Consider the following 27,615-nt stretch of genomic DNA (forward strand, 5'->3'; position numbering starts at 1 on the left):
CGAGTCAAGATGGTCAACTCTGCTTTGCCGCGTCGTGCTGGCAGGTATTTCCCAACTAACACTTAACGGTGAAAGACATACAAGCTCCCACGATGAGGGATGATAAATATTCACGCTCTCTCACTGAAAGCGGAGTGAACTCTCTCCTTTACTGCTCTCAGTTGACTCATCTAGAGATAACAGTTCTAGGGAAATGTTGGCTGAAATGTTAATTCATTCATTCAACTTTTTTTGGAGCAAAAAAAAAAATCCCAACATTTAGACAAATATTACAACTTACAAAACTGTGACTAACAGACAAGGATGGATGGCAAAGTTGAGCATCAAAGCAATACAATACAATTATATCACTCATTTTATATTTCATGTTGCAGATTTTATTTACTTCCATTCTTTGTTTTTCCTGTAAAGCACTTTGTAACTTTGGTTTGAAAGGTGCTATTAAAGTTGTTATTATTTACTTAAACCAGATCTAACCATTGCAGGTACAGGGATAGTCGATGGTGGACTCAATTACAATTTTAAAACCAGCTAAAGAAATCCAACTTTCCTGCTGCAGTTTATTCCATCAAATTCCACTTTAAATCCAATTCCTAAAAGAAGATAAACTAAAAGGTAGTTTCCATCAATCACAAATTACAGAGGGAAACAAACAGGAGAAGAAAGATAGAAGCAATGAATCTACAATACACAATATCTTTCCGTGGCTGTAACTATTACATTTACAGTAGTTATTATTTGATGACGCAGACATGTTGTCTGAGAGGACGATCCCAAACTGCAGTAAAAAAAGAAAACATTCAGGAGCAGCACGTTTAACTTACCTTTAATTTAATTTTTAATCATGAAAAGAAAAGAACATGAAGAAAAAGGACCTAAAATGTTCAATTTGGCCACAACAATCTGTTTCTATGACATGTATTATGAAGCCCATGCTGTGAAACGCCCATTTCACAATTCACAGACTGACATAGATCACAAAATTAAGCAACGCACAGACAACTTAAAAACAGACAACACCTTTATTTTCAACAGACATTTAAAATCTTATAAAACAGCACAGTAAATAATCTACCAAAGCTTCTTTAATAGTCATGATCACAACCACAAGCTTTCAATGTAATACTGAAGTTATTATTCTCTAAACTAGTATCACAGGAGTGTGACGTTAACAGATCACGTCTGTGACATTATACTGTCACTTTGTGTTGTTCACACATAACATGAACTGAGGAGGACACTGCATCATATGACATTCACAGGCCTCTGAAACACACAGAGAAACCCAGAGGCAGCAGATGGCCAGAGTTAAATATGTAGTGTTTGGTTGATGTTGTAACCAACACTTAAAGGATAATAACAGTGTTGTTTGCAGTTACAGAACTTTTTTAAAAACAGCATTTTCTACTTTCTACATCTAGTTTGAATCGCCACGCCCAATATCCATCAACTTGTTAGATTTGTTTTGTAACTGCTGGCTTGGTTGAAAAGTCAACCTGGATGATTGGCACACACCAAAAGAAAACACCACTATTACCCTTTAAGCGACCTGGTAGGACAGTCTATCTCTGCAATACAGTAAAAGAGACAAATCTTCATGCAATATTACGTAGATTCTACTGTCACCTCAAGACGAGAGTTTGTCTTTTCATCTTTTACCTAAAAGTACTCAGCTATATCATAATATCAATGAAGGCTGATTTTCAGGAGTCCATGGTATTAAAAGGGATTTCAGTGACAATACCAGTTCACAGGCGGAGGTTCATGAGCCACTGAGCTCTCTTTTTAAGCTGCCAGTGTAGTTACTGGGGTTATGATAAAGGGAAAAGATGGCACCAAACAGTCCAATCTCTTGTGAGCAGTGCAGGTAGAATTGTAGTGAAAAAAGGCAGGTAGGAAAGGGGCCGGAAATAGGTAAATGTTGAGTATATATGGTATTCAGTAGCACGTGCGTCAGTGTCAGAGGGTCTGCACGATGACGGGATACAGTAGGGACATATGCTCAGCTCCTCTGATTGGCAGCTTGTGTGTGGTGTAGTAATGGATGACCTCGGGGATGGTGGAGAAAGGAGGGCTGTTCTCCCCGAGCACGTAACGCCCCTCTGCAGACTGAGTGAACTTCATATGCATGAAGCCCTTACAGCTCCTGACAGAGAAGGAAGGAAGGAAAGATTCACCTTCAGCTTGTTGAATTCAATCAACACTCTGTTGACTGTTGCGACATTTACAGAACAAGACTGAACGTGAAGTGTGGGAATCGTGAAGCTATTTCAGACCAAACATTCACAACGAGACAAAAATGCCCTGCAGTGAGTGAGTAACCTGGAAGAAACATGTCTCTGAAAATAATTGGGGCACACAATTCTAGGAATAAATGTGAGGAAATAAAAAGTTGGTACGTTCATGCCACAAATTTCTATGCACTTTTTATAATTGCAGCAGTGTTTCAAACTTTATAATCAAAGACAAAGACACACGAAAAAGGAAGTACTGTAACACTGTACTGTAGACAATTGAGAGAACTGTCTTTTAAACTTTAAATAGCATCTATCTAGAAAAGTAAAATCCTTCACTTTTACTACTCATAAACTAATGAATAAAAGCTATGACATTTCTTTTCACTTAAAATTAATCTTCTCAGTGGCTTAGGGGTTAAAACGCCAAACATCTTTCCCTCTCCCTTGTTGGTCGATGGGTTTGAAATAAGTGTCTATTTTTTGTCTCCACTCGTAAATCTCCTCATATCATACATGTTTTTGGTTGGTGGCTATTTGTTGATAGCTACTGGCGCACAGATATGACATTAGGAGCAATTCCCATATGCAGATGATCACTTGCAAAACAGCTGATTATTCATACAGGCTGAAAACACATTTGCCGAGAGGAAAGGGGGGGATGGGGGAAGGAAAGAGCAACACTGGGTGGGAAGAGAGATAATGGAAAAATGGTGAAAAATTAAAAGTTGCCTCAGGGCTCAAATCTGAAGAGATTCTCTCACCACCCACAGACAATAACAATACCCAAATGAGGTAAAAACTGGATCAGATAATTTTGGAAACAGCACAGTGCAGTGTGGTACACTGGGGTAGAATTCCCCTTTAAGACAGAGTGCAATGATGTTTCACATTAAGGCAGTATGAGGAGGATTTGTGGGGGTTTAGTACAGCTTCAAGAAAGCTGCTACAACTGGCACAAAGATGGGACAAGCCCAGATGTGCAGTAAATAACTCTTAATGGGCACATGTGGGATGCTAATGCTTGTAATGCAGCTGGGGTCCGAGTGTAAGTGTCTACCTGAGTGAAAGTGAGTAGTCGTTCCGGCAGGTCTGGCTGTTCCTCACCAGGTAAGAGCTCTCCTTGCACAGAGTCAGTAGAGTCTCTGCCTCCAAACGGCTCAGGGTTCCATGGTACCACCTGCAGGTTCACAGGAGTTTTACTTAATCTGTCTGTCCGAGTCCCTCTTCAACCTGTCTCGAACCGTAGGTAGCGTTACACAGTCCCTTACAATTTATCGCTTCATGGTGCTTCTTTACTCTACACCCAGACATCTGTGGCTGAAACACACTACGAACAGCAAGTCAAAGTGATTTAACAATCCATAAATTTTACTTGAATATGAAAAACACTACCTGATTTAGTTTCAGGCTGGGCTATGATTGGCTAGCCACATCGATGCAACACAACACAGAAAAAAAAGACAAGGATTGTTCTATTTTGCAGCTGCAAAGTGGCTGAACGGCTGGCTAAAATAGGTCTGAGGTCGTGCCCATTGAAGGCTGTTTCCACCCGGTTAGAGAAACTACTGACCAATCAGAGTGTTTGGCAGGATTAGGGATGGTGACCTCATCTTCCTATATAGCTAGCTACATAAATGAAAATAGCAACAGAGAAATGTGTGTTGGCTACCAGTTTCTCACAGAATCAACTTTACAATTCTTGCTTGTCCATAACTCAGTGAACGGTTTAAGTCCAAGATACTTATTCGATCTGTCATTTCTAGTAGTGATTTAAATGTTGTTTTCTTTGTAAATGCTAAAATGGCAGGCTGACTGTGGCATTTTGCCATTTGGGGGGTGAAAGTGGTGATTCATGTCTACAGTGAAATCATCTGTGAAGCAATTGTTTCATCTGAGACTGCTGCGTCAGCTTCCTTTAATATAAATAATGCTTACAGTCAATTCTATAATGAAGCACTGCCTTCACATGTGCAATCCCAAAAGAAATTAAACCTGACATTTTGTTTTGATCAATATCAGACTGTAAATTTAAAAGAGTTCCTTTTCCCTTTTATTCTGTTTTGAAGTGTCATTCTAATGCATTCCTCATATTAAGTAAAGGAATTTCCTCTTTGATTGAAAGGTGGTATACACATGAACTGCTGTTGATAATCGGAGTAAGCGTATTAGCCTTGAAAGCTAATAACATGTATGGAATACGTTTTTTACCTAGGGGGGAAAAATTTTCAAGTCTTTACATTTTTGGGAGTTATTCTACCTGCAAGGAACATACACTGAATTAGGAGATTATCAACACTGGCACTATCTTTTAAAATTGCAGATGTCCACTCACACTTGTTTCTCCAGTGGCATACATGGATCCACTCTCTCTCCCAGCAGAGGGGGGGTGTCACCAACCAGACGGAGCGTACTTGAGTCAGCTGTGACAGATGTAGTGCCCGCCTTGGTGAGTCTGGTCTGCTCTGTCTGAGCTCTCGAGCGCTCCCGTTCTGCACCTTCAAACTGAACTATGGCCAGACAGAAAGATACAGTAGCTTAGTTTAAAAATAAAACACCCAATCGAGACATTTGAAATGTAAATACTGAGATTGCCCGTTACCTGCTAGAGCTTTAGAGATGTTGTCCTTCTTCCACTCCCAGGGCTGGTCGTACTCATCAGCTGGCCTCTCGTCATCCTGAGGCAGCCTGCTCTCCCTGCTGTCTATCTGGGCAAGTCCGCCCTCAACCCTCTGAGTTTGTAGTTGTGCTGGTGGAGCAGCTCGGTGGTGGTGGTGACGAGTCCTCTCTTCGTACGGGTTATCATATAACTGCCCGCCGTCTCCACTTCCAGACCTGTTAGTCATCACGCTGCGCTGCAGTTCTGCACAGTAAACACAGAGGGTAAATGACAGCATTTAAAGTCACAAGCAGGCAAACAGTGTGACTATGCTGATCAAAATGTGCCTAAAACTGAAAATATAGAGCCAGAAAATTTACATTTGGAGCACTGAGGTACGTACAAGTCAAGTTAAATCTATTGCACAAGTGTTTTAGATCCTTGTTTGTTATCTCTTTTGTTAATTGTTGTTCTTTTTTTTTATTCAGCAAGAAATGATTTTCCCACCCTAACAGTGACTTGAACAAGTGCTGGCTGTTGGCCAGATGATGCTGACTCATATCCTTCCTGTCTATAGTCAAGATGAAAAGTGAATCTTGTTGGTAAACTGCCAGCTGCATCCATGTGACAGTATGCACTTGAGGGCACCTTAGCACTTAACTTATGGAAGATATGTAAAATAGTCCACCATTCAAATGTACAGTGAATATCACACACACACACACACACACACACACACACACACACACACACACACACACACGAGATAGCCTGTTTACTTTGACTTCATTGGGCAAAGGGCCAGCAATTAATGGTAGCTGTGTTAAGTGTACAATATGCTACAGTTTGACTCTCTATGTAATACCTTTTATTAAAAGCCCAACTGACTAGTGCAAGAAAAAGATCCCATAACAAACCTGAGATGATCCGCTGTGCCTCGAATGGCTCCATGTAGCTGCAGCAGTCTGTTGGTGCAGATTTGGGCTCCCAGTTTTGTCTGCCCCTTGGGTCTGGACGGACATCAAACGGATCAGAGTAGTCTGTGTCAGTTTCCAACGCTGCTGGGGCAGAAGGAACCACCTTGGTAGAGAGAGAGAGAGAGAGAGAGAGAGAGAGAGAGAGAGAGAGAGAGAGAGAGCATTGCACAAATAAGAGAGCTAGAAATATAACTGTGTGTCCGAGAGAATATTTGCATTAGAAAAGGATGAATGAAGCAGAACACAAATAAAAACAGTTCTTACAGGTTCCTCTTGAACAGTCACAGGACTCAGGGGGACTTTACAGCGGCCAAACTCCTGAGAGTCCACTTTAATTAGTCTGTGCTTGGGAGACACCACTTTCACCTGGAACATATCAAATGTAAACAAAACTTTCAATGTTGATTTACAAATTCCTTTAATGACCAATGTCAATGGGAGATCAAGGAGAAAAGACAGTCTATATTATTCAAGGGTACATCTATCTAGCGAGACACGGTACCTGGTATACAATAAGAAAATCTTTATTGACGTACATGACTGTAAAAACATGTATGTCATACCTCCACACCATTCGGCAGCACTGAACCAAACGCAGGGAAAGAGGGAAGGCTCACTGTGGCACTACAGGGGCTGAAACCGCCATTCTGATGCTCCTTGTCAGAGTGCTGGTACGGGTCCTCGAAATCCAGCTCCTTCTGAGCTCTGTAAGCCCTCAAAATCTCACTCTCGCTGTAATCTGGCCTCGGGGGCTGTGGAGGGTCACGCCTGGTGCCAAAGTTTAGGTAGTCCTTCAGCCACTTTGCCATGGATCTGGGAATGAAGTGGAAATCATATGACTTGGGATAATTCAGGATGACAAAATGCTGAAATGATAGATAAAAAAGAAAGTGATACCATGATGATGTTTATTCATTTTTACACTTCAGTCAATAAGCAAATAGATCTTGGGTTAGTTATGTTTCCTACATCTTCAGACTATTTCTTGTGCTGCTGTGACACACATATTTCCCATCTGGGAATCAATAAAATCTTAATTATACATGCCAAACAAAAAGTTTTTCATATTATAAACTGGACAGGCTTTAATGGCAAATGACCACAGGCGATCATAGAGAGCTATAAAAGACACTCGTTGACATAATTTTAGTGTGTGGCCCAAGCAGTAGTTACTGCAGTTAAGCAGATATGCATCACAGAGAAAAAGTAATGCAATACCAGCCAAATGACAAAACTATAACCTTGTGTTGGCCCTGTTAAGTCTTTTAAGTAAAGCAGGCTCATAATCACCACGAGGTTTTTGTTTACGTTAGCCAAAATTAACTTCGCTGGAGCTGTTAAATCCCCCATCAACTGACCGTGCCCTGAAGGAGAAAGGTGTTGACATCAATCAACAGGTCCAGCGAAAATAAGATTCCCAGCACCGCAAGGTTAACATTGACAAAGTGAAGCAGAGCGTTAGTTTCGATGGCATAGATCAACGATAGCCATCTTGCTAAGTCAGCAAATCACAGGAGCCCTTGACAATAGCTAGTTAGCATTAAGGGTAAATTAGAGGATTCCAATCAATCACTTACTCATAACAATAGATTAAGGACAGCATTTCCTTCAAAACTATTAGCACCAAAATAAGTAGTTGACTAATCTTGATGTTGTGTTATCCATTATAAAAAGTAAAAGGTTAAAGTGATGTGAGTCGTACAACTGGTGTCACCGCTCTGTAAATATGCCAAAGCTAAGTTAGCTAAGTTAGCAGCTAACGTCGAAGCGTCCGAAGCCGTTAACTAGCTAACTGCTAACATTACTTCTTTAAACTCACCCTCTTTCTTGGCATTGACGGCTTCCCGTTCCAGTTATGTCTCCCCGGTTACCATCCAGCGTCTCGTCTTAACGTTATCAGGCCTAAAAATAAAACATTGTGTTATCCGTGAAATCCGAGTCCAGCTTCTGAGCCAAGCAGGTCAGTCAGCTAATGTTAGCAGGACCAGATCAGACCGTGGAGCAGACAGTCTCCTCCGACACAACACTGGCACGGTGGACGGGCTTAAAGGGGAGTAGCGAGATGTTTTTGGTTGGTCGACACGAAAGCTTCAGACATGTAGTTAGCATCATGACTGCTGATAAATCCACCGATACAATCCTTTGTCTCACAGATGCAGTTCCAGTAATGTGGACAGTATCTGTTTATATACTCTCAAAACTATGTAGATTGTTGTTTTTTTCAAGAGCTCTTGTCTGCCTTTAAGACTTAAGTGTCTCCTTGGGGACAAAGCTGGGACATATTTTCAATATCAAATGCCACTCAGAGCTCTCTTTTTTGACTCAGATCTTTTAAGCAACAACATTTAGGATATGGATATTGCTGCTTTCATATTGTATTCAGACTAAACTAGGGGTGGGTTATAAGGCACGCTGACAAAATACAAATAGTGATGAGGATATGATGGCAAACAGGTAAAAGGCATTCATTTTAATGTCAATAGCAGCAAGTCCTATTGACATGGCAAGGATGGCGCAGCTAAAACAGTAGACCTGGTTTATAAAAGCTCTTAGTTGTAAGAGAGCCTCTGACAACAGGACAATACAGAACAGGATTAATGTAAATATTAATAATATGAAGACAGTGTGATCAAAGCTCCAGGACAAGTCAGTAAGTGGACCTTGAGTTGAGATTCTTTTGACACCTGCTGTTTCCAAGGTCAATAATGAATTGTAAAGATCCACATTAAAGCTATCATAATATTGAGTTCACCAAAATACCAGCTATATTAAAATCATTGTTAAATAAATACCAGTATATCTCCCAGCTCTAACAGGATCAATAAAGTATTTCTGATTCTGAAACATTATAACATGACATTTACCTTCGCCCTATGAATAATGAAATCACATTAATATTTACTGTCCAAACAAATGCTGAATTACATAAAAGCAACACTATGAACTCAGTGAAATATTATGGCAGGTTTGTAGTTAACACTTTATATATACATATTCTAGTTTTTCTGATCTACATAAATTCATATCTGATTGGCAGCACAGAACTACAAGAACTAAATATTGTGATCCCACATTAACATTTAAGATATTAAAAGAGAGACATTGCAGGATGTCAAATCATGTCAAAAACAGAGTTGAAGTTAAACAGATTTTAATAAACACTAAAATATACACCTGATATTCTCAAAGGGACAAATTGCATCACAAAAATTCAAACATTACCATTTTTAACAACAGGCCCCTGAACCAGTGGATCAGCTAAGGAAGAGTACAATTCCTGCTAATGATGGCCCACCAACACACCGACTTATTATCAGCCTTTATAGAAAGGCTTTCATAGGCGAGACCCACGAACACATATGATTTTGATTTCTGTGCAGCATTACAAAAAGGTCCATATCATTAAATTCCTTTCTGCATCATTTATGCAATTGTGTGTCAATCACTCAAATCAAAATCCATCCCAAGCATCTTCTTTTCATTCGCTGTCATTGCTGTCACTGTCTGAATACGCTCCCAGCAGGCTGAGAGATGACGACCCATTTTGTGTGGCAACGGGCTTGGAGGCGTTCTTGGAGTCGGCCGTAGATGCCTTTGACTCTGTAAAACAAGATACACAATGATTGTGCCTTCCAAATCATACGCAAACTTTTGACAAAGGATGTCAAAAGATGACAAAAGTGTGTCCAAGAAAATAGAAATCCTAAACATGCAAAAATCACATGTCTGCTCATAAGAACACGAGGGATAAATTATGTGTTACCTGTTTGTGAAGTGGGAGCTGCGGCCGACGCCACTGGACTCGGTTTTTTGAAAGCTGCTGCTTGTTTCTTTCGCACCACCAGGGACCCCAGTGCCCCTCCACCACCCAGTGTCCCCACACTCCTCTCCCAGCTCTCCACCTTGGCCCTCTTCACTCCTCCAGCTGAGGTTCCCTGTGGAAACACACAGCATGAGACAATCCACTATTTCCTGCTTACATGATGGCTTCTTCCAGTCGAGTTTCTTTTAGTATTTGCATCATCTAAATTTTACTTTTACACTTTGAACTGCATTTAAGATCAATTTATAAAAATCATAAAGCTGGCAATACCATGCTAAAAACCATATAAGAAAAAAAAGCTACACCAAATGGGAAGCCTCTATGACAGAACAATTAATATGCATATGTTAGTCGTCCTGCAAGGATTTTGTCCTCTTTTGTGGAAAAAATTATGGGTATATATGGGCCTATATTGAACATATCAAGTTATAAAGATGGAAATACAATGTATTTGTCAAGGAGTTCACAGTCTACTAAACAAGACATGGTCCTATTCAGGTGTTGTTTGACAGCCGATCAGTTTGAAATATTGCAGAAACAAGAAGGAGCAGTGAGAGAGCGAGCACAATGAGCTGTTAGATGAAGAGTTACAGGAAACAGGACTGAAATCTTGAAGATTAGAACTTTAAATAGAGTAAAACAAACCATGACAAATATTTGCAAATGTCATTTGAACCAAATAAGTTGCAAGGCACCGAATGGGACACACACTTTGTTGAATGTGAGTGATTCTTACATACCGGTGCCTCTGTGGGTTTGTCAGTGGTGAGGATGTCTGTTGGTTTGTCTGTGCTGGATTTCTTTGACTGTGAGCTCCTGCTGCTGCTGCTGCTGCCCTCCTCCTCCTCCTCCTTCTCCTCCTCCTCTGAGTCAGAGTCTCTGAGTCTTTTCACGAGGGCACGATCCAACATCTCCCTGAGAAACAATAGAGATTTAAGATTCAGATTTAATTGGATTTTTAATGACTATTGCTCGGAGTTCACACTGATTATAAGAAGAATATACATGACAAAACTTATTCAGACACATAGGCAGATATTAAGTTCCTATTTATCTCTAATATTAGTTATGTAGTGTTTAGAGTTTACTTAAATCTGTAGTACACTGTATGTTTTACCTTGGTTTAACTACCCATCGTTTATAAATCTTCCTCACTCACTTTGTCTCCCGCTCATCCTCTTCTTTCTCCCTTTCTTTCTCTCTCTTCTCCAGCTCTCTGTACCGGTCGATCATTCCCTCGAAGTCCACCTGAGCCTGCCTCTGGTTCAGCTCCTTCAGCTCCTGGAGGTTCTCCAGAACCTCCATCTCCATCTTGGAGTCCTTTGTGCGGTTCTCCAACACCTAGTAGAGGATTGGGAAATCATCAACTCTTCATTCCTATTGCAGGTTCAAAATAACAACAGTAAATGTCATTTAAACACCGACCTTCATGGGGTTGTTCAGTTCCTCTTCTTCCCTCTCCAGTTGGACTCTCTTCTCCTCCTCCTCAATCAGTTTCTCAGCCTGGAAGTTTCGTGTTGCACCGTGCTCCATTGCGTAGTCCGTGTTCTCTGGGTCAGTCTATAGTCACAACATGAGCAATTATTTTGTGTTTAATGCTGGAAACATCTCTTTCGGAAAATGACACAAACACAGTTGGAGATTTATCTTTATAGTACTTGCTTTGTCTCAATAAAACAATATTTCAATAAATATCAGTGTGATAATCAGAAAATTTAAATACTCTCACCTTAAATGTAATCTCAGCAAGACACCGAGTGCATTTGATGTAGAAACGGAAGATTGGCAGTCCCATGTAGAGCTCATTCTGAACAGTCTCTTTGCGTGCATTGAACTTCTTCCCCTTGTAGATGTACTCGCCACATGTTTTACACCTGCAAACAACCAGAGAGGCAATGTTAAAGACACCACAGTCACAGGACTCACTTACACAGGCCAGAAAGTCCTTGTCACTAAGGTGTAGCCTGGTCCTACTGTAAATACAATGAAAATATAAAAAAACTGTTTAATATAGCTGGTAACTGTGAAAAGGAGGTTGTGCTTCAACAATGGGATTATCAGTGTGCTGGACCCAAAACCCAATATTGCAGATCTGGAAATTTGAGATGTGCTACCTTGTCATACATTTTTGGGAACATAAAAAACTGCATTTGCCTTCAAATGAAACAAATCAGCCAAGATTCCCACTCTGATTGACAGCCAGTGATAACCTGAAATAAGACATTGTCCATTTACCAAGAGAGCTCAACAGGAGGCTTACTTTCTCAGACAACAGAAACATAAAAAACTACTAGTTACAACCTCCTTTTATTATAACCAGTGGGTGGTTAAAACTATATCCAGAATTACAGCCAGAACAAAAATATCAGTATGGCTGATATTACTGACCAATTACAGCTTGTGACAGATATATCAGAGTGTTTGTACATGTTGGCCGATGAGTAACAAGAAATGGCCGCACGGAAATGCGAAAGACATGTTTGAGGTAATTTAGAAGTGGTGTCCCCATTATCTAGTTATCTCACTGGTAAGTTTTATTATTATAAGTTTATTCTTGGTCACAATTCTTTCAAAAACCAAATTTAAGGAATCCTTATAATAAATGCTTGTTTATTTCGTGTTTATATTTAAAAACCAATAATGGCCAATAAAACTCTCAAATACTTAAATATTGGCATTGGCCTCAAAACCTCAAGAATCAAGTTTTGGTGGGGGTCTATTCAGCGTTGTACCACTGCACATGGAAACACTATCAGAGCCTGAGAACATGACTTTTTAACAGTCAAAATGCGTGACCCGTATACAATTCTGGGACCAAATAAAATAGTCAAAAAGAACTGCCTCACCCAGCTCACCTTCTTTTCTAACACCTGCTTTCAGAGACATATCCCTGAGTGGGAAGACGAATGAAAGCTTGTTTTCCCAAGTGATCAAGAATAGCAGATTCTACTCTTTAAGCCTGTCCCCTTCTCCTTTCCTTTAAACTACTTTTCAATTCAAATGTCTACAGAGACCCTAAAAGTAAATATATGACAACTGCACGATGTTGTTTACATTTGCGAACTGAAAACAGCTCCTTTAACCCTGAAGTGAAAACGCCATCATCTATCACTCCAACTGTGTGGCAATAAACGAAAGTGGAACTTCAGCATGATATAAGATGAGTAAACATTGTGTCTTAAACACACATGGCTCAAACAGACATACCTCATATTAAACGGAGCCATCAATCTGACCACATACTGACGATCTTTTGGGAGTTTAAGTTTTGGGATTTTGGATGGATCAAAATCCGGGGGGTAGTATTTCTGTGGAGGACAAAACACAGACAAAACAGATGTGACTTAGTGAAAGGTCTGAACTTGTAATGAAACTACAGAAATGTAGTAATTTAGATATTAGTAATAATGGAATTGCGTTTCTACAGAAAGTAATCATAGCTAATACATCATGTACAAATGAGCAATTACAACACATCCAACACACAGTTCCCCATGAAATGTTGTTATCATCGCAGACAAATCCACACGTAGCTTCAAAGCTAACGTTAGCCTGCTTGGTTTCTTATACAGCTCATACGTCACGGATAACCATTTTAAACGTTCCTAACAAAGTCACATCGTTAGCGTCCTCATACTTACATTCAATACTTTTCTTTCGGACATTTTTTACTTTTGCTGGAAACCCAACGAGGAGAATGAAACGTTGGAATGATTCGATTAAGACTATATCCACAACACTGCTCAAGATAGCTGCTTGGAAACCACACTCTAACTTCCGGTTGTCTCATTATAGTTTCCTGTGCTTCAAAGTGTGCTGCTGCCCCCTGCGGAAGGAGAGAGTACTACAGCCGAAAGAAAATGACTGAACGCATGAAACACTATCATACAGGAGGACAAGGACATGCTAAGATAGATAGAGACAATTACAGGACAGTAAAAATAATCCTTTTTTTAAAAAGTAAAAAACTATTAGAAGTGTTGTCTCGTCTGTGTTTACGTTAATATTGACAGTTTGTCCTTTGATTTTGATATTCTGGAAGATGGACACACCATGGTCTAATATTGATCAATGGGTAGGATCTCCTTTATGAGCTGCTGTGGAAAGCAATGGAATAATACAAATATAAGAACTTTTAGAGGAAAAGAATCACATTAAAACTCTTATGTTTGTTTATATTTTATGTATTTGGATAAACAAATCAAACACAAGTGACAGTAATATTACGTGCACATACATGTTCAGTTCCATACGTAAATACATACATACATACACATAAAACAGGTAAAATAATATTTTAAGAATCTTTATTCATGCCAAATCTCTATGTACATTACTGTGTTTTTGTCCGTTACTTATCATTTTAAACCATTAACCGCTTGAAACCTAATGTTACTATTATAAAAAATCACATTCAGTTCCAACTTCAATGAACCCACATCACATTTATATCAATATTCAATGTCATTTTTAATGGCTGCACCTTACAGTACATAGAAACTCTAGATGCCATGTGCATCATTTTATACACTTTTATACACATGGTTTAAATCATTTCCTATTTCCTCTTTCAGACTGTCAACATTTCATTCTTTTGTTGTGTCTTTGCTACACCTCATGTCACTGAGTGAGCAAGTGAGTGATTGGTGTCTTGGATATGGTATAGTCCTGTGATGTGATCCCAAAATGTCTGTCATGACAGTGTGATTTAATGTGCTGAAAGGAAAACAAACACACACACACACACACACACACATACATGTCAGAATATTCATGTATCTGTAAGTGTATGAACATGTTAAAATAGCTTGTTTTTGTGTGTACACAAACACCCCAAAACCAGACCTTAAAATGTATGTTTTTCCATTGCAGTTATCCAACCTGAATGAGTCATAGCCTTCATGTATTGACCACTGCCCTCATTCTGCTGTCTGCTTTAGATCTTGTCTCTTTCAGGAGACCGCGGAGGAGATCATGATCAACATGGGGGAGGAATGGCCTCTCAGGGGTAACAGGAATTGTCAGTGACATGGGGTCTCTGACAGGGATGGTTTGTAAACATAAGCCTGCCAGCCACACACAGACACTTATATTGCTTAGGAGGTGTGTTAAGGTTATTCCTACAAAAGGAAATTGGATCCTGATTACAGATTGGTGTCAATGTGGGTTAACCTGAGGTCTGATGTCAGCTTTATTGAACAGAGACGACAGGAGAGGATGAGCAGAATAGATTAGCAGCCAAATGTGGAGGGAAAGGGTTTGTGTTTACAGAAATTACACTCCATAAGAGTTAGTTAAGAGTATGGTATCATGTTTCAGATAAAACTTAACTGTGTAGTATCCTTTCTCATTTGGATTTGACAGTTCCTGATTCAGATTCACAGTTTTGTTCAGTGATGGTTGTATGTACTGTATGTGGTGAGTTCTCAGCCTGATTCTGACACATCAAAATGACTCATTAATGAGTCAGATATGTGTTCAACCGAAAAGGCTTAATTTGCCTCCAACAGGCCAGGTTACGATTTTAAAAACAGACCCATTTAGAAGGAAAATGAGTTTGATCCCCATTCAGCCGCTAGATTACTTTATCAAATATGTTTTATGAAATGTAAATCCATCTTTATCAGGTCAGGTCCCTTCCTGTGATCATCCAAAGATACAAAGGTGCTGAGCAGTATCCCCCGTGTCAAAAATGTTCATGAATATTTCAGAGGCTGATGTCAACAGCAGCTGTAAAGCGCCTATAAAGAGGGGGGTCCTCTGTACAGGAGACCTCCAAACCCTCCACACGTCCAGGGAGCCCAGACTTCACACTTCTGTCCACCCGCCGAAGAGAAGGACTCCGCCTGCGTTTGTTTCAGCACCATGGTCAGCGCTCGGACTCTCCTCCTCGCGGCCACCTGCTGCTGCGCCTACCTGTGGCTGGCTCGTGCAGAGGACTCCTCACTGGAGACGCGCTCGTTGGATTTCCCCCTGAAAACCCAACAGGAGAAAGACCTGGTGAGAGGTTTTATAAGTGGCATGGGTGTGAAATGTGTCAGTTGTTGGCGCTTTGTACGACTGTCGATAAGGAAGGATAGAAAGTTACTGCCTGAGTTGTTGAGCTTTTAACTTCAGCTAAGATAATGAGTTTACCCCAAAATGGACACGTCATGTCATGTTTTAATAGCATCATTTATTTTATGACGATTTAACTGTTTTGGCATTTTATTTCTATGCAGATTGACGCGCTGCAAGAAGTTCTGGAGAAGCTGAGGAGCAAAGAGATGCCCTTAGAGAAAAAGCTTGGCTGGCTGCCTTCGGTATGTACACCAAATTATTCCGGACAGGGAATGGCTTATCTTATTGACAGTCTTTCTACGATTTTATAATATTTTGAAATATGCTAAGGTAGAAGAATGTTTGGAATATTTTGTAATAAGCTTTTGAACTTGGAAATCAAAGCATATGCATTCATTGCATGTCATCTTTCTGACTATGACTTTGAGCAATAAGTCTACAGCCTATATCGGCATTTTCATGAATTCATGTTTTTATCATTCCAGTGTGACGCAGGGGAGCCGTGCGCCGTGCGTAAAGGCGCGCGTATCGGCACGCTGTGCAGCTGTCCCCGGGGGACTTCCTGTAACTTTTATGTTCTCAAATGTTTGTGAAGGAAGAAGATAATAACAAAAATGCAAAGAAACACAGGAAAGAGTTCAGGGGGGGTTGGAGTGATAAAATCTGTTGTCATTCTCTTTGTGACAAATATAAAAACACGCTGTAATATGTGATTAATAAAGGACGCTTTTCTTTTTCTTTTATAAACCTGTACTGGAGAATGTTAGAATATGTTTTGAATAGTCTGTGTGCATCTGTCCCCCAGAGTTTATGATGGTCGCAACGGGGGCGAGCTATTTGTGTGGGATTGTGGCATCTTGTGACAGACTTTGAATGTAGTTTTTGTCATAAATCCTTGTTTTTCCTTGTCATTTTGTTTGTTGTTGTTCCTGTTATAGGGGGAGAAAATAAATCTACCCTAGCATCTGTTTCTAAACACATTTGTAAAATAAGGAGGTCAATAAATCAACTAAATTATATTCTGTTGTTTGTTGTATTATTATAAAATAAAATCTCTTCACATGTTGCCTATTAGCAGCTGGATTTTCAGCATCACTTGTTGGCAATGTGCTTTTGATTAAAATGACTGAAACACTTAAGAGATAACAATTAAGAAAAATACATTGATTTCTTTTGCCACGTGTCATCAATAATTCAGCCTCTTCCTACACTTTCACTAATGCACGGCCGCATTCCTGCACACCAGCTGTCAACTCTCTGTAATAAAAGGCGCTGTCAGGCTTTTTCAATGACATCACATCCAACTGCAAGTTTCCAACATGGCGTCCAGCCGGGTGCCGGAGAGGGAGGTCCAGGAGGAGCCGAGGCGCGCTGCGACCGCAAACCTCGACTTCTGCCTCCACAAATACTCCCTGCTCATCATTATCGGACGGACCGCTCACCTCCGACAGACGGGACACATCAGCGAGGAGATTGAACGAGGTACGTTTATTTCAACCCGCCCCTCGCAGCTGCTGCATGTCGCTTTGCTATTCTTTATATTCGCATCAATAAAATCAGATGCCTGCAAGTGAGTTGTCGTCGTCTAAATCACCACAGAGGATGCTACTCTGACCCCATTGCGGTGTTTATGTAATTTAATCCACCCTACTGACCGAGGATGCGTCACCAGGCGGTGCTCCACCATCAGCACCACCTCACCCCCCCTGGACACATTATAATGAAAAGCAGTCTGGGGCTGGTGGTTTTGTCTTTCGCCTCAGTATTATTATATATATATTGTTATATAAGGGGAAGCTTTTGGGGGAAATGTTGGCAGGGCGGATATTCAGTCAACACATAGCCACTTGTAAACGATGTGCCATTAACCTTGTGTGTGTTTATGTACAGCAGCAACTGTGGAGACTGTAGGCAGCAGACTGTGCGTGGCATGCTAGAATGATTACAGTCACAGTGTGAGTACAGCTGTAGATAAGGAAGGTACATTTAAGTGCTTTACATAAAAAAGGCTGTAGTTTAGAGGGTGCAAATAGATAAGGGAGCAGAAACGGGAACAGAAAGACAGATACAGAGAGACATTTATCATTTTCATCAGGCCTATCAACAATTCATCACTGTCTCCTGCATGTACCTCCAAAATGTCAGCTTTTCACAAGCTCAGAAAAACAGCCCTGTTTCCAGCTGTGTGGTGTGCATCTTTCAAGTATTCCAATGTTTGTCTTTTTGAATGGTTTATTTATCTAGTCTGCGAGTCTAAAAAGTAAAAATCACTTTCACTACGTTATTATACGTGTACAATCTAATGCAGTCCTTATAATGCAAGCTTTACATTTTCTGTTTTGGTTGACACTGTTGGAAAGGTGATAATCCTACTGTATGTTTCTTATTATTTTTATTTAGTTGTACATTTTTACTAAAATACAAAATACATTCACCCAACTCTCCATTTTCCATTTTCTTGAAGTAAAACGTTTTTACACCTGTTTTAAAAACAGTAATAGCTTCAGAACGTTCCATATATTAGCCCTAACATATTGAAAAGATTTAGAGCTGGTTGTACACTTTAACATCAGTAAATACCCTGGGCCATTTAGGCGTTTCTATATGATTTAAAATGATTCTACTGATTTAAAATTTCCTATGCTTAAATTTGTTATTTTAGTTTAATCAAAAATGTAACGCATCATCTTATTTTGTACAAATATTTTTTGTATGAATGCACAACGACAAGTCGACTTTTAAAATGTAATACATACAACAAATACATTTGCACATTACAACTTCCACACATTTTTTATGTGAATATTTGGACAGTTATGTGAGTTTATAAAAGCAATTGTTGCCCCATGTGACCAAATGTAACTTATATGACCATCCTGTATGTCTCCAGGTATTCGGTCATGGGACGTCAACTTAAAATCCTGTAACCTGAACCTGTATCTGCAAGAATTTCTCTCCCATCATACGGCGTCTTTCAAGGGTTCAGGTAGGTAACAGTGTGCTTGTTTGACTCCTCGTCCTAACTCTTTGACCCTGTATCGCACAGAAAGCCCCGTCTCCATGGTAACACGCCAGTTTGGCCGGTCTGGGGTCAACGAGGAAGGAAGGAAGGAAGGCGGAGGAGCAGTCGGGTGATTGTCAAACATGGGTGGGCCCTTTGGACAGAAAACAATAGAGGCCTGCAACCAAGCCGTGCCACCTCTCTTTTTGTATGTGTTACAGCCTTTTAGTATGCACAGCCAAGGACAGCCAGGGAAAACGGTGGAAAGGCAGACGTCAGTCAGACAGTCGAGTTGCAGCTGAGCTGTGAAGTGAGGTGATGAACACAGACGAGAACAGACACATCTTGTTCTAGGGAGGACAAAATGGCAGCCAGAAAGGTTGCCTGTATGTGGTAAAAACTACTACAGTGAATTCTCTTTAAATAAAGTAGAGCTTACATGTTATTTTGGATGTCAGGGTTTTGCAAAATGGAGGGATTTGACATTTTGTACAAGAAAGAGAAGTGACTTGAAGAAATAGTTCGACATTTTGGGGTATACGCTTGTTTGTTTTCCTGCTGGGAGTTAGATGAGACGATCAATACCTTTACAGTGAATATGCAGCTTGAGCAAGCAGCTAGTTAGCTTAGCTTAGCATAAAGACTGGAAACAGGGGGAAATTGCTAGCCTAGCTCTGTCCAGAGGTAAGAAAATGAGCTGACCAGCACCTCTAAAGTTTAGTAATTAACACGTTACATCTTGTTTGTTTAATTTGTACAAAAACCGAAGTGTTAAAACGGCAAGTCTTTGCTCGTTGCCTAGCAACTTCACGGTGACAACAACTGTAGATTTCCACTGTCTGAATGAAGCCTTAGCTTGACGCTCTATCAATGCCTCTCGTTTTAATCCACATCGAATAAATCCACAGGACCACTCCGTAAAGTTTAACAGTTTACTTCGGCTCACACACACTTACAAACAAAACAAGCTGTTCCCACTATGTTTCCAGTCTTTATGCTAAGCTAAGCTAAACTTAACTGGCTGCTGGCTGTAGCTTCATATTTAGCGTACAGACATGAGAGAGGTATTGAAGTCTCGGCAAGAAAACAAATAAATCTTATTTCCCAAATTTGAACTTTACCGTTGTATCACAGATTGGAAAGCATAAAAAACGTAATTCAGTGCAGTAGACAGTGAGGAATGGCTATAATTCTTTTCATTTCCAACTTGAATTAAAGACAAAGACACATTTGTACTTATTTGGGTCATTATTTTTCAGTTGGCTGTGTCCAGCTCTGTATCCTCAAATGTTGATCCAGTTCCCCTCAGACTGGATATTCACTGTAGATTGAGTTAACTTGGCATCTCATCCTCAGACAGTCGCTCTGACTCAGCTGTTCCACTCTTCTTCCTTCCTCTTTTTCTTTCGGGAAGTCAATCACCCGCCCGGTTATCCCAGTTCACTTTCTCATCGACTTTTTTGAGTTCCCTTCCTATTTGCTTCTGGCCTCTCGCTCGCTGCTCAGATCTGACGGCTTGTTTCCCCTCAGCTCTGACTTTCCCCGTCTCTGGTTTGCTTCCGCTTGGCTGTCTGCCTGTCTGTCCTTCTCTTTCTATTCTTTGTTTTTCTCTCTGCCTCCTCAGGGCACAAGTGTCTGCGCCACAGTACCAGAGTGTTGGACACTCAGGTGCTGATCAGTCCGTCTCAGGAACAGGTTCGTTCAGAGGTGAGGGGCAGAAATCCTGGTTCCTTCAGAGATACACCAAGTTCTTGAAAGATATGTTGACCAAGCCAGGTGTTATAATGATGCAGTGGTGCAAGTATTCTTATTTTTTCATTTATTTTTATCACAGTTTTTAATAACAAAAGTAAATTATATTAGAATATTTTTCTAAATGAGATCTGAAACAAACTTGGGAATATTATTTGAGAATTATTGTTTTGTTGTACTTTCTATTTTAATTCAGTTCATACAGGAATTTGACATCTATCAGTATTTTTTATATGATTGCAGGTAGTGTCATACAAATATATTTTCATATGATTATAATGGCGGCTGCAGCAAATTTTCATTATCGATTAATCTGACGATTGTTTCCATGATTAATAAATTATTTGTTTGGTCTAAAAAACAGAAAGATGAAAAATGGATCACAGTTTCCCAGAGCTCATTCCTTCAGGTGGCTTGTTTTGTCCAACCAACAGTCCAAACAAAAAGCCCCAAAGATATTCATTTTACAACGATATAAAGTGGACAAATCAGTAAATAGTCACATTTAAGAAGCTGTTGCCACCAAATGGTTGGTATTCTGGCTTGAAAAGTGACTCAAAAATGAGTACAAAAATGAAAAAAATAGTTAATAGTCAATTATTTGCCCCTGTCCCATTATTTTTTCTTTTTTCTGTAATGCTGATCGTTTTCTTTTGATTATGGGGAAATAAAGTCTGTCCATGTCTCCGGCCTGGCCAGGTGTTTGCTCTGCTGTCCAGGGAATCGGCCCATAAGCTGTTGATCTTGGCCGGCCAGAGTTTGGAGGAAAGCGGAGACCTGCTGTTTCACAAAGGATTGTTCTCACCTCACCAGCTGAAACAAATACTGACAGAGCAAGTACGGCAATGTCGCTCTCTGAGTTTTATTTCTATAATAAATGTTCACTTGTTACTTCAGCAGCTCATTAGGTGCACGTAATCTTGAACATCTATACATTTAGGCTTATTTTAGAGCTGAAACTAACAATTGTTTTCACCATAGTTTCATCTGGTGATTATTTTCCTGATTGTTTGGTTTATTAAATGGTAGAAAACAGTGAAAAATGCCCATTACAATTTCCCAAATCCCGATGTGACATCTTTAAATTGTCCAACAGTCCAAAACCCAAAGATATTGTCTGATAACAATATATCAGTAGATATTCTATTTATTTATTTACAAAAACACATAACATGTAGACACTCTTTCTGAAGTACTTCAACTATACCGTTTTTTTGTACTTACAATATTGTTGTTACAATATGTCTGTAATAAGATAATATTGGCTGTATTGCAAAACATACAGTACTGGAAAAGAAAACAAATCTGTTGGATGTATGCTGAGAAAATGCTCTGTCTTTAGTTCATAGATCAAGAAAGCTCCTCCTCCAAACTCATTCTGACCCTCAGCTGTCCCAACATCGGCAAGTGGAGGACAACTCTCTTGGGAAACCAGCCTCTGCAGGGTCCTTTCACGCTGCACATCAATCCCCCAGAGGTGCTGCCTGCCATGGAGGCCCTGGGGGAATTCACCTCCCTCGTCTCTGGTACCCTGTCCCCTCCATCTCCCTTTGACCTCCTGCCTCCTCCCACCACCGTGGGTTTTCTCAAGCTGTCCCGCCCCTGCTGCTACGTGTTCCCCGCCGGCCGCGGCAACTGTGCCTTTTTTGCAGTTAATGGGTTCACGGTGCTGGTGGACGGCGGCTCGGACTCTCAGGCCTGTTTCTGGAAGCTGGTCCGCCACCTTGACCGAGTTGATGCAGTTTTGTTGACGCACATTGGGACAGAGAACCTCCACGGGGTCAACACCTTCCTGGAGAGGAAGGTAGCTGAGTTGGAGCTGAGCTCTGATATCAAAGGTAAAGTCAGTTTTATTCATATAGCCCAAAAATTGTCCCCTCAAAAAAACTTTAATGGAAAAAAAGGTAGAAACCTCAGGTAACGCAGCAGAAGAGGGATCTATCTTCCAAGAAACAAGGGTAGTGATGTTGCTGATCTTCCTGCAGGAGGATGATATAATGAGGAAATGGTGTTAAGAGATTTCTCTGTAGTCCTCTTTACCTGTTTCATTTTTGTTTATGTGTTCCTCTTTGTCTTTATATTCTTTTGTCTGAACAGATGACTCGTCTAAGAGGCTCATCTCCCCAGAGCTTGGAGTTGTGTTCTTTAACGCCCCCAGCAGGTTGCAGTTTGACGAACAGCCTTGTGAGTGATCCATTAAAACCTAGTAAATGAAATATGACTGAGCAGGGGAAATGAGCAAGAAATTAACATTTGCATTGCAGTATTTTGGAAGATACACGAGGAACTTTACTTTTCTTGGTGTTTGACTTTCCCAGAGTTAAAGGTGCCCTATGAATTTTCTTTTAAACAAACACTGTAGTAATGTTTATGTTCAGTGTATTGTGTAATGTATTGTGTGTTTCCTTGAGGCATAACAAAGAAGCTAAATGCATTTCCTTTCTTGTATTTTCAAAGCCGAGCTTGAAAAGTTCCTACTAGCCCTTGGAAATAGTAGTTTGACAAAATAATCTTAACTCGCACTGCATGGTCTTCTTCAGCTGATGAGTTTGCACATATTTTAAAAATATTTTGAAATCTGAAGTCTGCATCCACGGTTACATCAGCAAGCAAGCCTCTTTTTCCATGGTGCATTGTTATGTTACTTGGCACATTACAGCTAGCCTAATAAACAGACTGAATTGTCTTTTTGTTTCACTTCATTCTTAATACCGTCTAAAAAGGCTTCACCTGTGTGCATAAGCAGGTACATGATTGTCTTTGTGTGTGTGCTAGTAGAACACGAGATACAAAGAAAATGGGATACCACTCACCGAAATACTCAAAAATCGTAGCTCAAGGAAAAAACCCAACAGGCTACCCTCACCTGATTAGTCCCTAGTCATGGAGTAATGACCAGTTATGTAGGGACCCCAGCTGGATTTCTAATGTGAGTGACTGCTATCAAATAAAGTAAATAAAGTTATCATTCTTCTCATTTTAGGTGTGGACAATGTACTGAAGAGCACACACCAGGCGGCCCTAACCCTGCAGTTGTTAAAGAAGTTAGACATCAGACCACAGCCTTTGTTTCGACCGCAAGGGGTCCCCATTGAGCCGCAAACCCTGTTCCAGAAGATGGGAGTGGGACAGTTAGATTTATACATCCTCAACCCTGGCAAAAACAGTCAGGAGTACCAGACATTCATGCAAAACTGGCCTGATGCAGTGTCGTCAGCATCCAAATCCCAGACTCTTCCTCTCACCGCCCTGGCCTCGGTGTCTGCCCTGCTTGTGTGGCACCCAGCGTGTCCCCAGGAGAAGGTGGTGAGGGTGCTGTTCCCTGGTCTTACCCCACAGGCAAAGCTGCTGCAGGGGCTGGAGAAGCTGAAGGGGCTGGCCTTCCTCCAGAAGCCCACGGTGACCACCGGGGACCTGGAGAGGCTGGGGGAGGACAGAAAGACCAAGAGGACAGAGAGCCAAGACAGTGGCAGGTCACAAGGGAAGGAGTCAACAGCCAAACATGGAAAAGAGCGAGGAGTTAAAGAAGAGGGAAAGGATGTACTGGGAAGAGAAAAGGGAAAAGTATTAAATGGAGTTGCTACAAGAGATGCTGATAAAACCAGAATCAAAGAGACAGGTCTAAAGCAAAAAGCAACATCGTCAGAGAAGAACACTTCAAAGAAAGGAGGTGGGAAGGATGGGAAAAAGGAGGAGAAGCCTGGCAATAAAGAGGAGAACGCTGTTGTGAGGAATGATCAGGGGAAAAAGGAAGTTCTCCCTTCCAAACCAAAAAATGAAAATAAAACTAAGCTCAAAAAGGAAGCAAAAAATGACTCTAAATCAGGGGTGAAGAAAACAAAAAAAACGTCAGGAAAGGAGGCAAATAATGGTAAGAGGGTACATAACTCAACAAAACCAGATGCTGGGACTGTGTTAGAAATCCAGGAGCCAGAGGGTCTTGATACAGAGCAGCACAATCAAAAACTAGAGAAAGAGTCTGAAGAGAACCACTGTGGCTCCAAAATGTCTACCCCTGAGGATATGACGGCTGATTTTCTCAGGCTCCGGGAGGAAACTGAAAGAGAAGAGGCACAGGTGGAAACAGCAGATAAAGGAAAGCAGAAAAGCAGTGAGTCAGGAAATGAAAAGAGCCTTGGAAGTCCGAGCAAAGAGATAAGTAATGAAGCTGCTGACACACTAGGGGAAGAAGCAGCAGGTGGTACAGGGATAATGGGAGGAGAGATTGGTGATAATGGAGCACAAGATACGGCTCAGACTGGAGAGAAAGCTGATGTAGACCAGTCTGGAAATGCTGCCAAACCAGTAAAGGTTGTAGGATTTCCATGTTCCTTGACCAAGGCGCCAAAGAGCGAGTGCACAGGCCTGCTAGACTTAACCCCGACTGAGTACACGCTCCTGGACGGGGCTTTGAGAAACAGCCCTCCTTCGCGATCTTCTCCAGAGAACCAGGCACCTACCAGCCTTGACGAGGAGACCATAGAGCATGCCTCCCCCGATTCACGGCCCAACAGTGCAGGCCACACTCCCTACTGTCTGTCTCCAGATGATGTGTGGTGCAACAGGGCTACTCTCAGCAGGTTACAGGCCCAGATGGGTAACTTAGAGTCAGCTGAAGACAACCAGCAAAATGGATCATCCAAGCAAAGTGAGGGGCAGCTATGCCAGCCCCACAGCACTCCAGAGGGCCACGTAAACCCCAGAGAGAAGCAACTAAGTTTCCTCTCTTTGGGTACATTTAAAGATGGGTCTATAGACCACTCTCCCTCTGTCGCTACCACCACTACACACTCCATGCCGGCAGAGGTGAGCTCACCTCAGTCCACAGAAGTAGATGAATCACTATCCATGTCCTTAGAGCAGGGACCAACCCCTGTGAGCCAGAGAGAGGGTGATGACAGTGTTCATAACTCCTACTCCAATGGAGGCCATTTTGTGGGGATGTCTTTACCAATGAAGAAGCCTCCAAGATCTTCAGGGCAGTGTTCAGAGATGGGGCGGCCTCCAGCTCCTAACACACTTCACTTTGAGGCATCAGCTCATGATGTGGATTTATGTCTGGTTTCCCCCTGTGAGTTCAAGCATTTCAAACCGCCTGACTCCAGCTCAGGTGCGAGCGAGCCCTCCAGAGGAGCCTTCACTCCACATCATCATCACGGCAACAACAACAACAACCCCAAGGACACGTCACCCAGTGAGTCAAACGCCCCCGTCTGCACGGAGGACTGCCCGTCCACCACAGCAGATGGAGTTCTAGACTCAGATGAGGATGAGTCGTGTACTGAGCCGTCCAACTCCCCCCATGACCTCTGCACCAGTCAGGCTCTGCCCCAGGACCCTCTTCCAGCCCCGCTGAGGGACAGTCCGCCCCTGCCTCCACATCCTGACGCCTCCATGCCCGTTCCACAGTCTGACTCTGATGCTCACGGGAAGAGAGCAAAAGCCACTGGCATGCGAGGGAAAAAAACGCCAGTGGTGAGTTTGTCTTATTTGCAAAACAGAAAAGGACGTCTGTGTAATTTGATGCATGAGTTCATGTGGGTTTAGGCTACGTATTTTGGTTAATATATGTTTTCATTGTTGCTACAATCAGGCCTTATCATCGCTGTACCAGACGTGCACAGGAATCATAAAGGTGTAGCACTGTGTCCTCTTTAAGTATTCAGTCCAGGTCACGGTTGAAAAGTTTAATCTATTTTAGAAAACTAAAAGCTTCGGTAATGAGAATCACTGTCATGACATCAAAACATATTTGACATTTTGACACATTAATGTTTTTCCTTACTTTAGTTAGAAATGTAGGAAATACAATTAGCTTCCAGTACAAAAAACTTAAATGAAGAATAGAAAAGAGAAAATATATGAGATATAAAGTGAAACCATTCTGTTATTATACTGGAAGAAATACGTATTTTATGCATTAAAACTACTTTTCCCTCCAAAAATCTCCTTCAAGTAAGGAGATACTTTTTGAAAATCCATAAAAATCAGATAGTCAGTCACATATTTGCTAAGTTATTATGATTTGAAGGATGAAAAATATTGTTTTTATTATTGTGGCTGGAGTGAAATCTAACATTTAACCTTGCATACAATTTTTGCTTTTTTGTTACCAGGTTATTGAGGCCTCCCCAAGATCAGGCTCAGGGAAAAGCAGGACAGGGAGCCAAAGTGCAGTCGCAAAGGGGAATGTCTCTTCTACTCGTACGACTTCCTCCAGCACTCGCTCAGCACCAGCAAAATCATCCCCCAATCCAGGTATGAGGTGTAAAATGTTGTAAAAATACTGTACAGTATTTAGTAATACTGTAAATTTCTCGTCTGATTTCTGTTGGTGCCTTGGCCATCAGCAGTTTGATATAGCAGTCTCTCCTCTCTCTCTCTTGTCACAGGCTCTAAGTCTCCCTCTGTTGGTGAAGTCAGTGTGTACGTGGACCTGGCCTACATCCCCTCTGGAGCCTCCTCTGCAACAGTCAGCGTGGACTTCTTCAGATGCGTTCGCTCCTCCTGTTACATCATCAGTGGCGACAGTCCAGAGAGAGAAGAGCTATTGAGGCATACGCTGGACGCACTCCTGGATGGCAAAACATTGTGGCCCGACAGCATGCAGGTAGAAACACTCACACAGTTGGATTCATCATTGAACCATGTATTACATGTCTTATATAGCAATGTGAAGAAAGAAAATAATCTTTCTTTTATCTTGGTTTAAACAGTTACTTTTTTAGCATTCTACAGCTCCCATTAGCTTTTGATAGCATAGCTACAGCTAAGAATCATGGGAGCTGTAGTTGTTGTATGCTATGAACAATCCCAGTGTCGTTATTTAGCTTTTCAGAAACACAGAAGAGACCCGCTGTTTCAAAATACATTATTGACTGAAAGCTGGAGAAACAGAAGCTAACCTGGAAGAACCATTAGGCTATATTTGAGATGCCCCTATACTTTTTCTGCAGATCATTTTCCTATAAACATCATTTTTAATTCGCCTATCCTTTTCTCTGGATCTCCAGGTTACAGTGATCCCCACCTTTGAGTCCGTGTCGATGCAGGAGTGGTACCAGCAGACCCTGGACAGACAGAGGGAGATGGGCATCACCGTGCTGGGATCCAACAGCACTGTCGCCATGCAGGATGAGACCTTTCCTGCCTGCAAGATAGAGTTTTGA

At 41.2% G+C, this 27,615-nt stretch overlaps 4 protein-coding genes across 4 annotated transcripts; 2 read left to right on the forward strand and 2 right to left on the reverse strand.

Annotated features, from left to right (window-relative positions):
* Window positions 1–897: 897 nt before the first annotated feature.
* LOC139297592 (SH2 domain-containing adapter protein F-like) lies at window positions 898–6,623 on the reverse strand. The gene is made up of 7 exons (XM_070920337.1): window positions 6,374–6,623; window positions 6,075–6,176; window positions 5,751–5,913; window positions 4,837–5,097; window positions 4,570–4,744; window positions 3,295–3,414; window positions 898–2,146 (listed from the first exon to the last, which is right to left on the reverse strand). Exons 1-7 carry the CDS (start codon window positions 6,617–6,619, stop codon window positions 1,960–1,962), a joined length of 1,254 nt encoding a protein of 417 aa, XP_070776438.1. The 5' UTR covers window positions 6,620–6,623; the 3' UTR covers window positions 898–1,959.
* Window positions 6,624–8,944: 2,321 nt separating this feature from the next.
* Window positions 8,945–13,388, reverse strand: yju2 (YJU2 splicing factor homolog). The gene is made up of 8 exons (XM_070920806.1): window positions 13,275–13,388; window positions 12,841–12,941; window positions 11,363–11,507; window positions 11,059–11,193; window positions 10,793–10,974; window positions 10,374–10,548; window positions 9,574–9,745; window positions 8,945–9,410 (listed from the first exon to the last, which is right to left on the reverse strand). Exons 1-8 carry the CDS (start codon window positions 13,296–13,298, stop codon window positions 9,289–9,291), a joined length of 1,056 nt encoding a protein of 351 aa, XP_070776907.1. The 5' UTR covers window positions 13,299–13,388; the 3' UTR covers window positions 8,945–9,288.
* A 2,110-nt stretch (window positions 13,389–15,498) lies between these two features.
* LOC139297997 (cocaine- and amphetamine-regulated transcript protein-like) lies at window positions 15,499–16,286 on the forward strand. The gene is made up of 3 exons (XM_070920814.1): window positions 15,499–15,633; window positions 15,855–15,935; window positions 16,179–16,286. The coding sequence occupies exons 1-3, from the start codon at window positions 15,499–15,501 to the stop codon at window positions 16,284–16,286; spliced, it is 324 nt and encodes a 107-aa protein (XP_070776915.1).
* A 726-nt stretch (window positions 16,287–17,012) lies between these two features.
* On the forward strand, window positions 17,013–27,615 carry LOC139297928 (microtubule-associated protein 1S-like). Its single transcript, XM_070920738.1, has 10 exons — window positions 17,013–17,175; window positions 18,584–18,679; window positions 20,319–20,401; window positions 21,146–21,283; window positions 21,789–22,284; window positions 22,544–22,630; window positions 23,430–25,921; window positions 26,563–26,704; window positions 26,839–27,056; window positions 27,460–27,615. Exons 1-10 carry the CDS (start codon window positions 17,013–17,015, stop codon window positions 27,613–27,615), a joined length of 4,071 nt encoding a protein of 1,356 aa, XP_070776839.1.

This window comes from Enoplosus armatus, chromosome 15 (genome assembly GCF_043641665.1).
Source record: "Enoplosus armatus isolate fEnoArm2 chromosome 15, fEnoArm2.hap1, whole genome shotgun sequence".
Taxonomy (NCBI): domain Eukaryota; kingdom Metazoa; phylum Chordata; class Actinopteri; order Centrarchiformes; family Enoplosidae; genus Enoplosus; species Enoplosus armatus.

Bases quoted from the DNA above. Each gene is read 5' to 3' on its own strand.
- LOC139297592 (XM_070920337.1), bottom strand. From the start codon at position 6,619: ATGGCAAAGTGGCTGAAGGACTACCTAAACTTTGGCACCAGGCGTGAC. The intron at 5,914-6,074 runs GTAAGAACTGTT...CTCTCTACCAAG, and splicing joins TGACTGTTCAAGAGGAACCT to GTGGTTCCTTCTGCCCCAGC. The intron at 4,745-4,836 runs GTAACGGGCAAT...GTCTGGCCATAG, and splicing joins CATCTCTAAAGCTCTAGCAG to TTCAGTTTGAAGGTGCAGAA.
- yju2 (XM_070920806.1), bottom strand. From the start codon at position 13,298: ATGTCCGAAAGAAAAGTATTGAAT. The intron at 10,975-11,058 runs GTCGGTGTTTAA...ATCCTCTACTAG, and splicing joins AACTGAACAACCCCATGAAG to GTGTTGGAGAACCGCACAAA. The intron at 9,746-10,373 runs GTATGTAAGAAT...GTGTTTCCACAG, and splicing joins ACAAACCCACAGAGGCACCG to GGAACCTCAGCTGGAGGAGT.
- LOC139297997 (XM_070920814.1), top strand. From the start codon at position 15,499: ATGGTCAGCGCTCGGACTCTCCTCCTCGCGGCCACCTGCTGCTGCGCC. The intron at 15,634-15,854 runs GTGAGAGGTTTT...ATTTCTATGCAG, and splicing joins CCCAACAGGAGAAAGACCTG to ATTGACGCGCTGCAAGAAGT. The intron at 15,936-16,178 runs GTATGTACACCA...TTATCATTCCAG, and splicing joins AGCTTGGCTGGCTGCCTTCG to TGTGACGCAGGGGAGCCGTG.
- LOC139297928 (XM_070920738.1), top strand. From the start codon at position 17,013: ATGGCGTCCAGCCGGGTGCCGGAGAGGGAGGTCCAGGAGGAGCCGAGG. The intron at 20,402-21,145 runs GTGAGGGGCAGA...CGGCCTGGCCAG, and splicing joins AGGAACAGGTTCGTTCAGAG to GTGTTTGCTCTGCTGTCCAG. The intron at 21,284-21,788 runs GTACGGCAATGT...CTCTGTCTTTAG, and splicing joins AACAAATACTGACAGAGCAA to TTCATAGATCAAGAAAGCTC.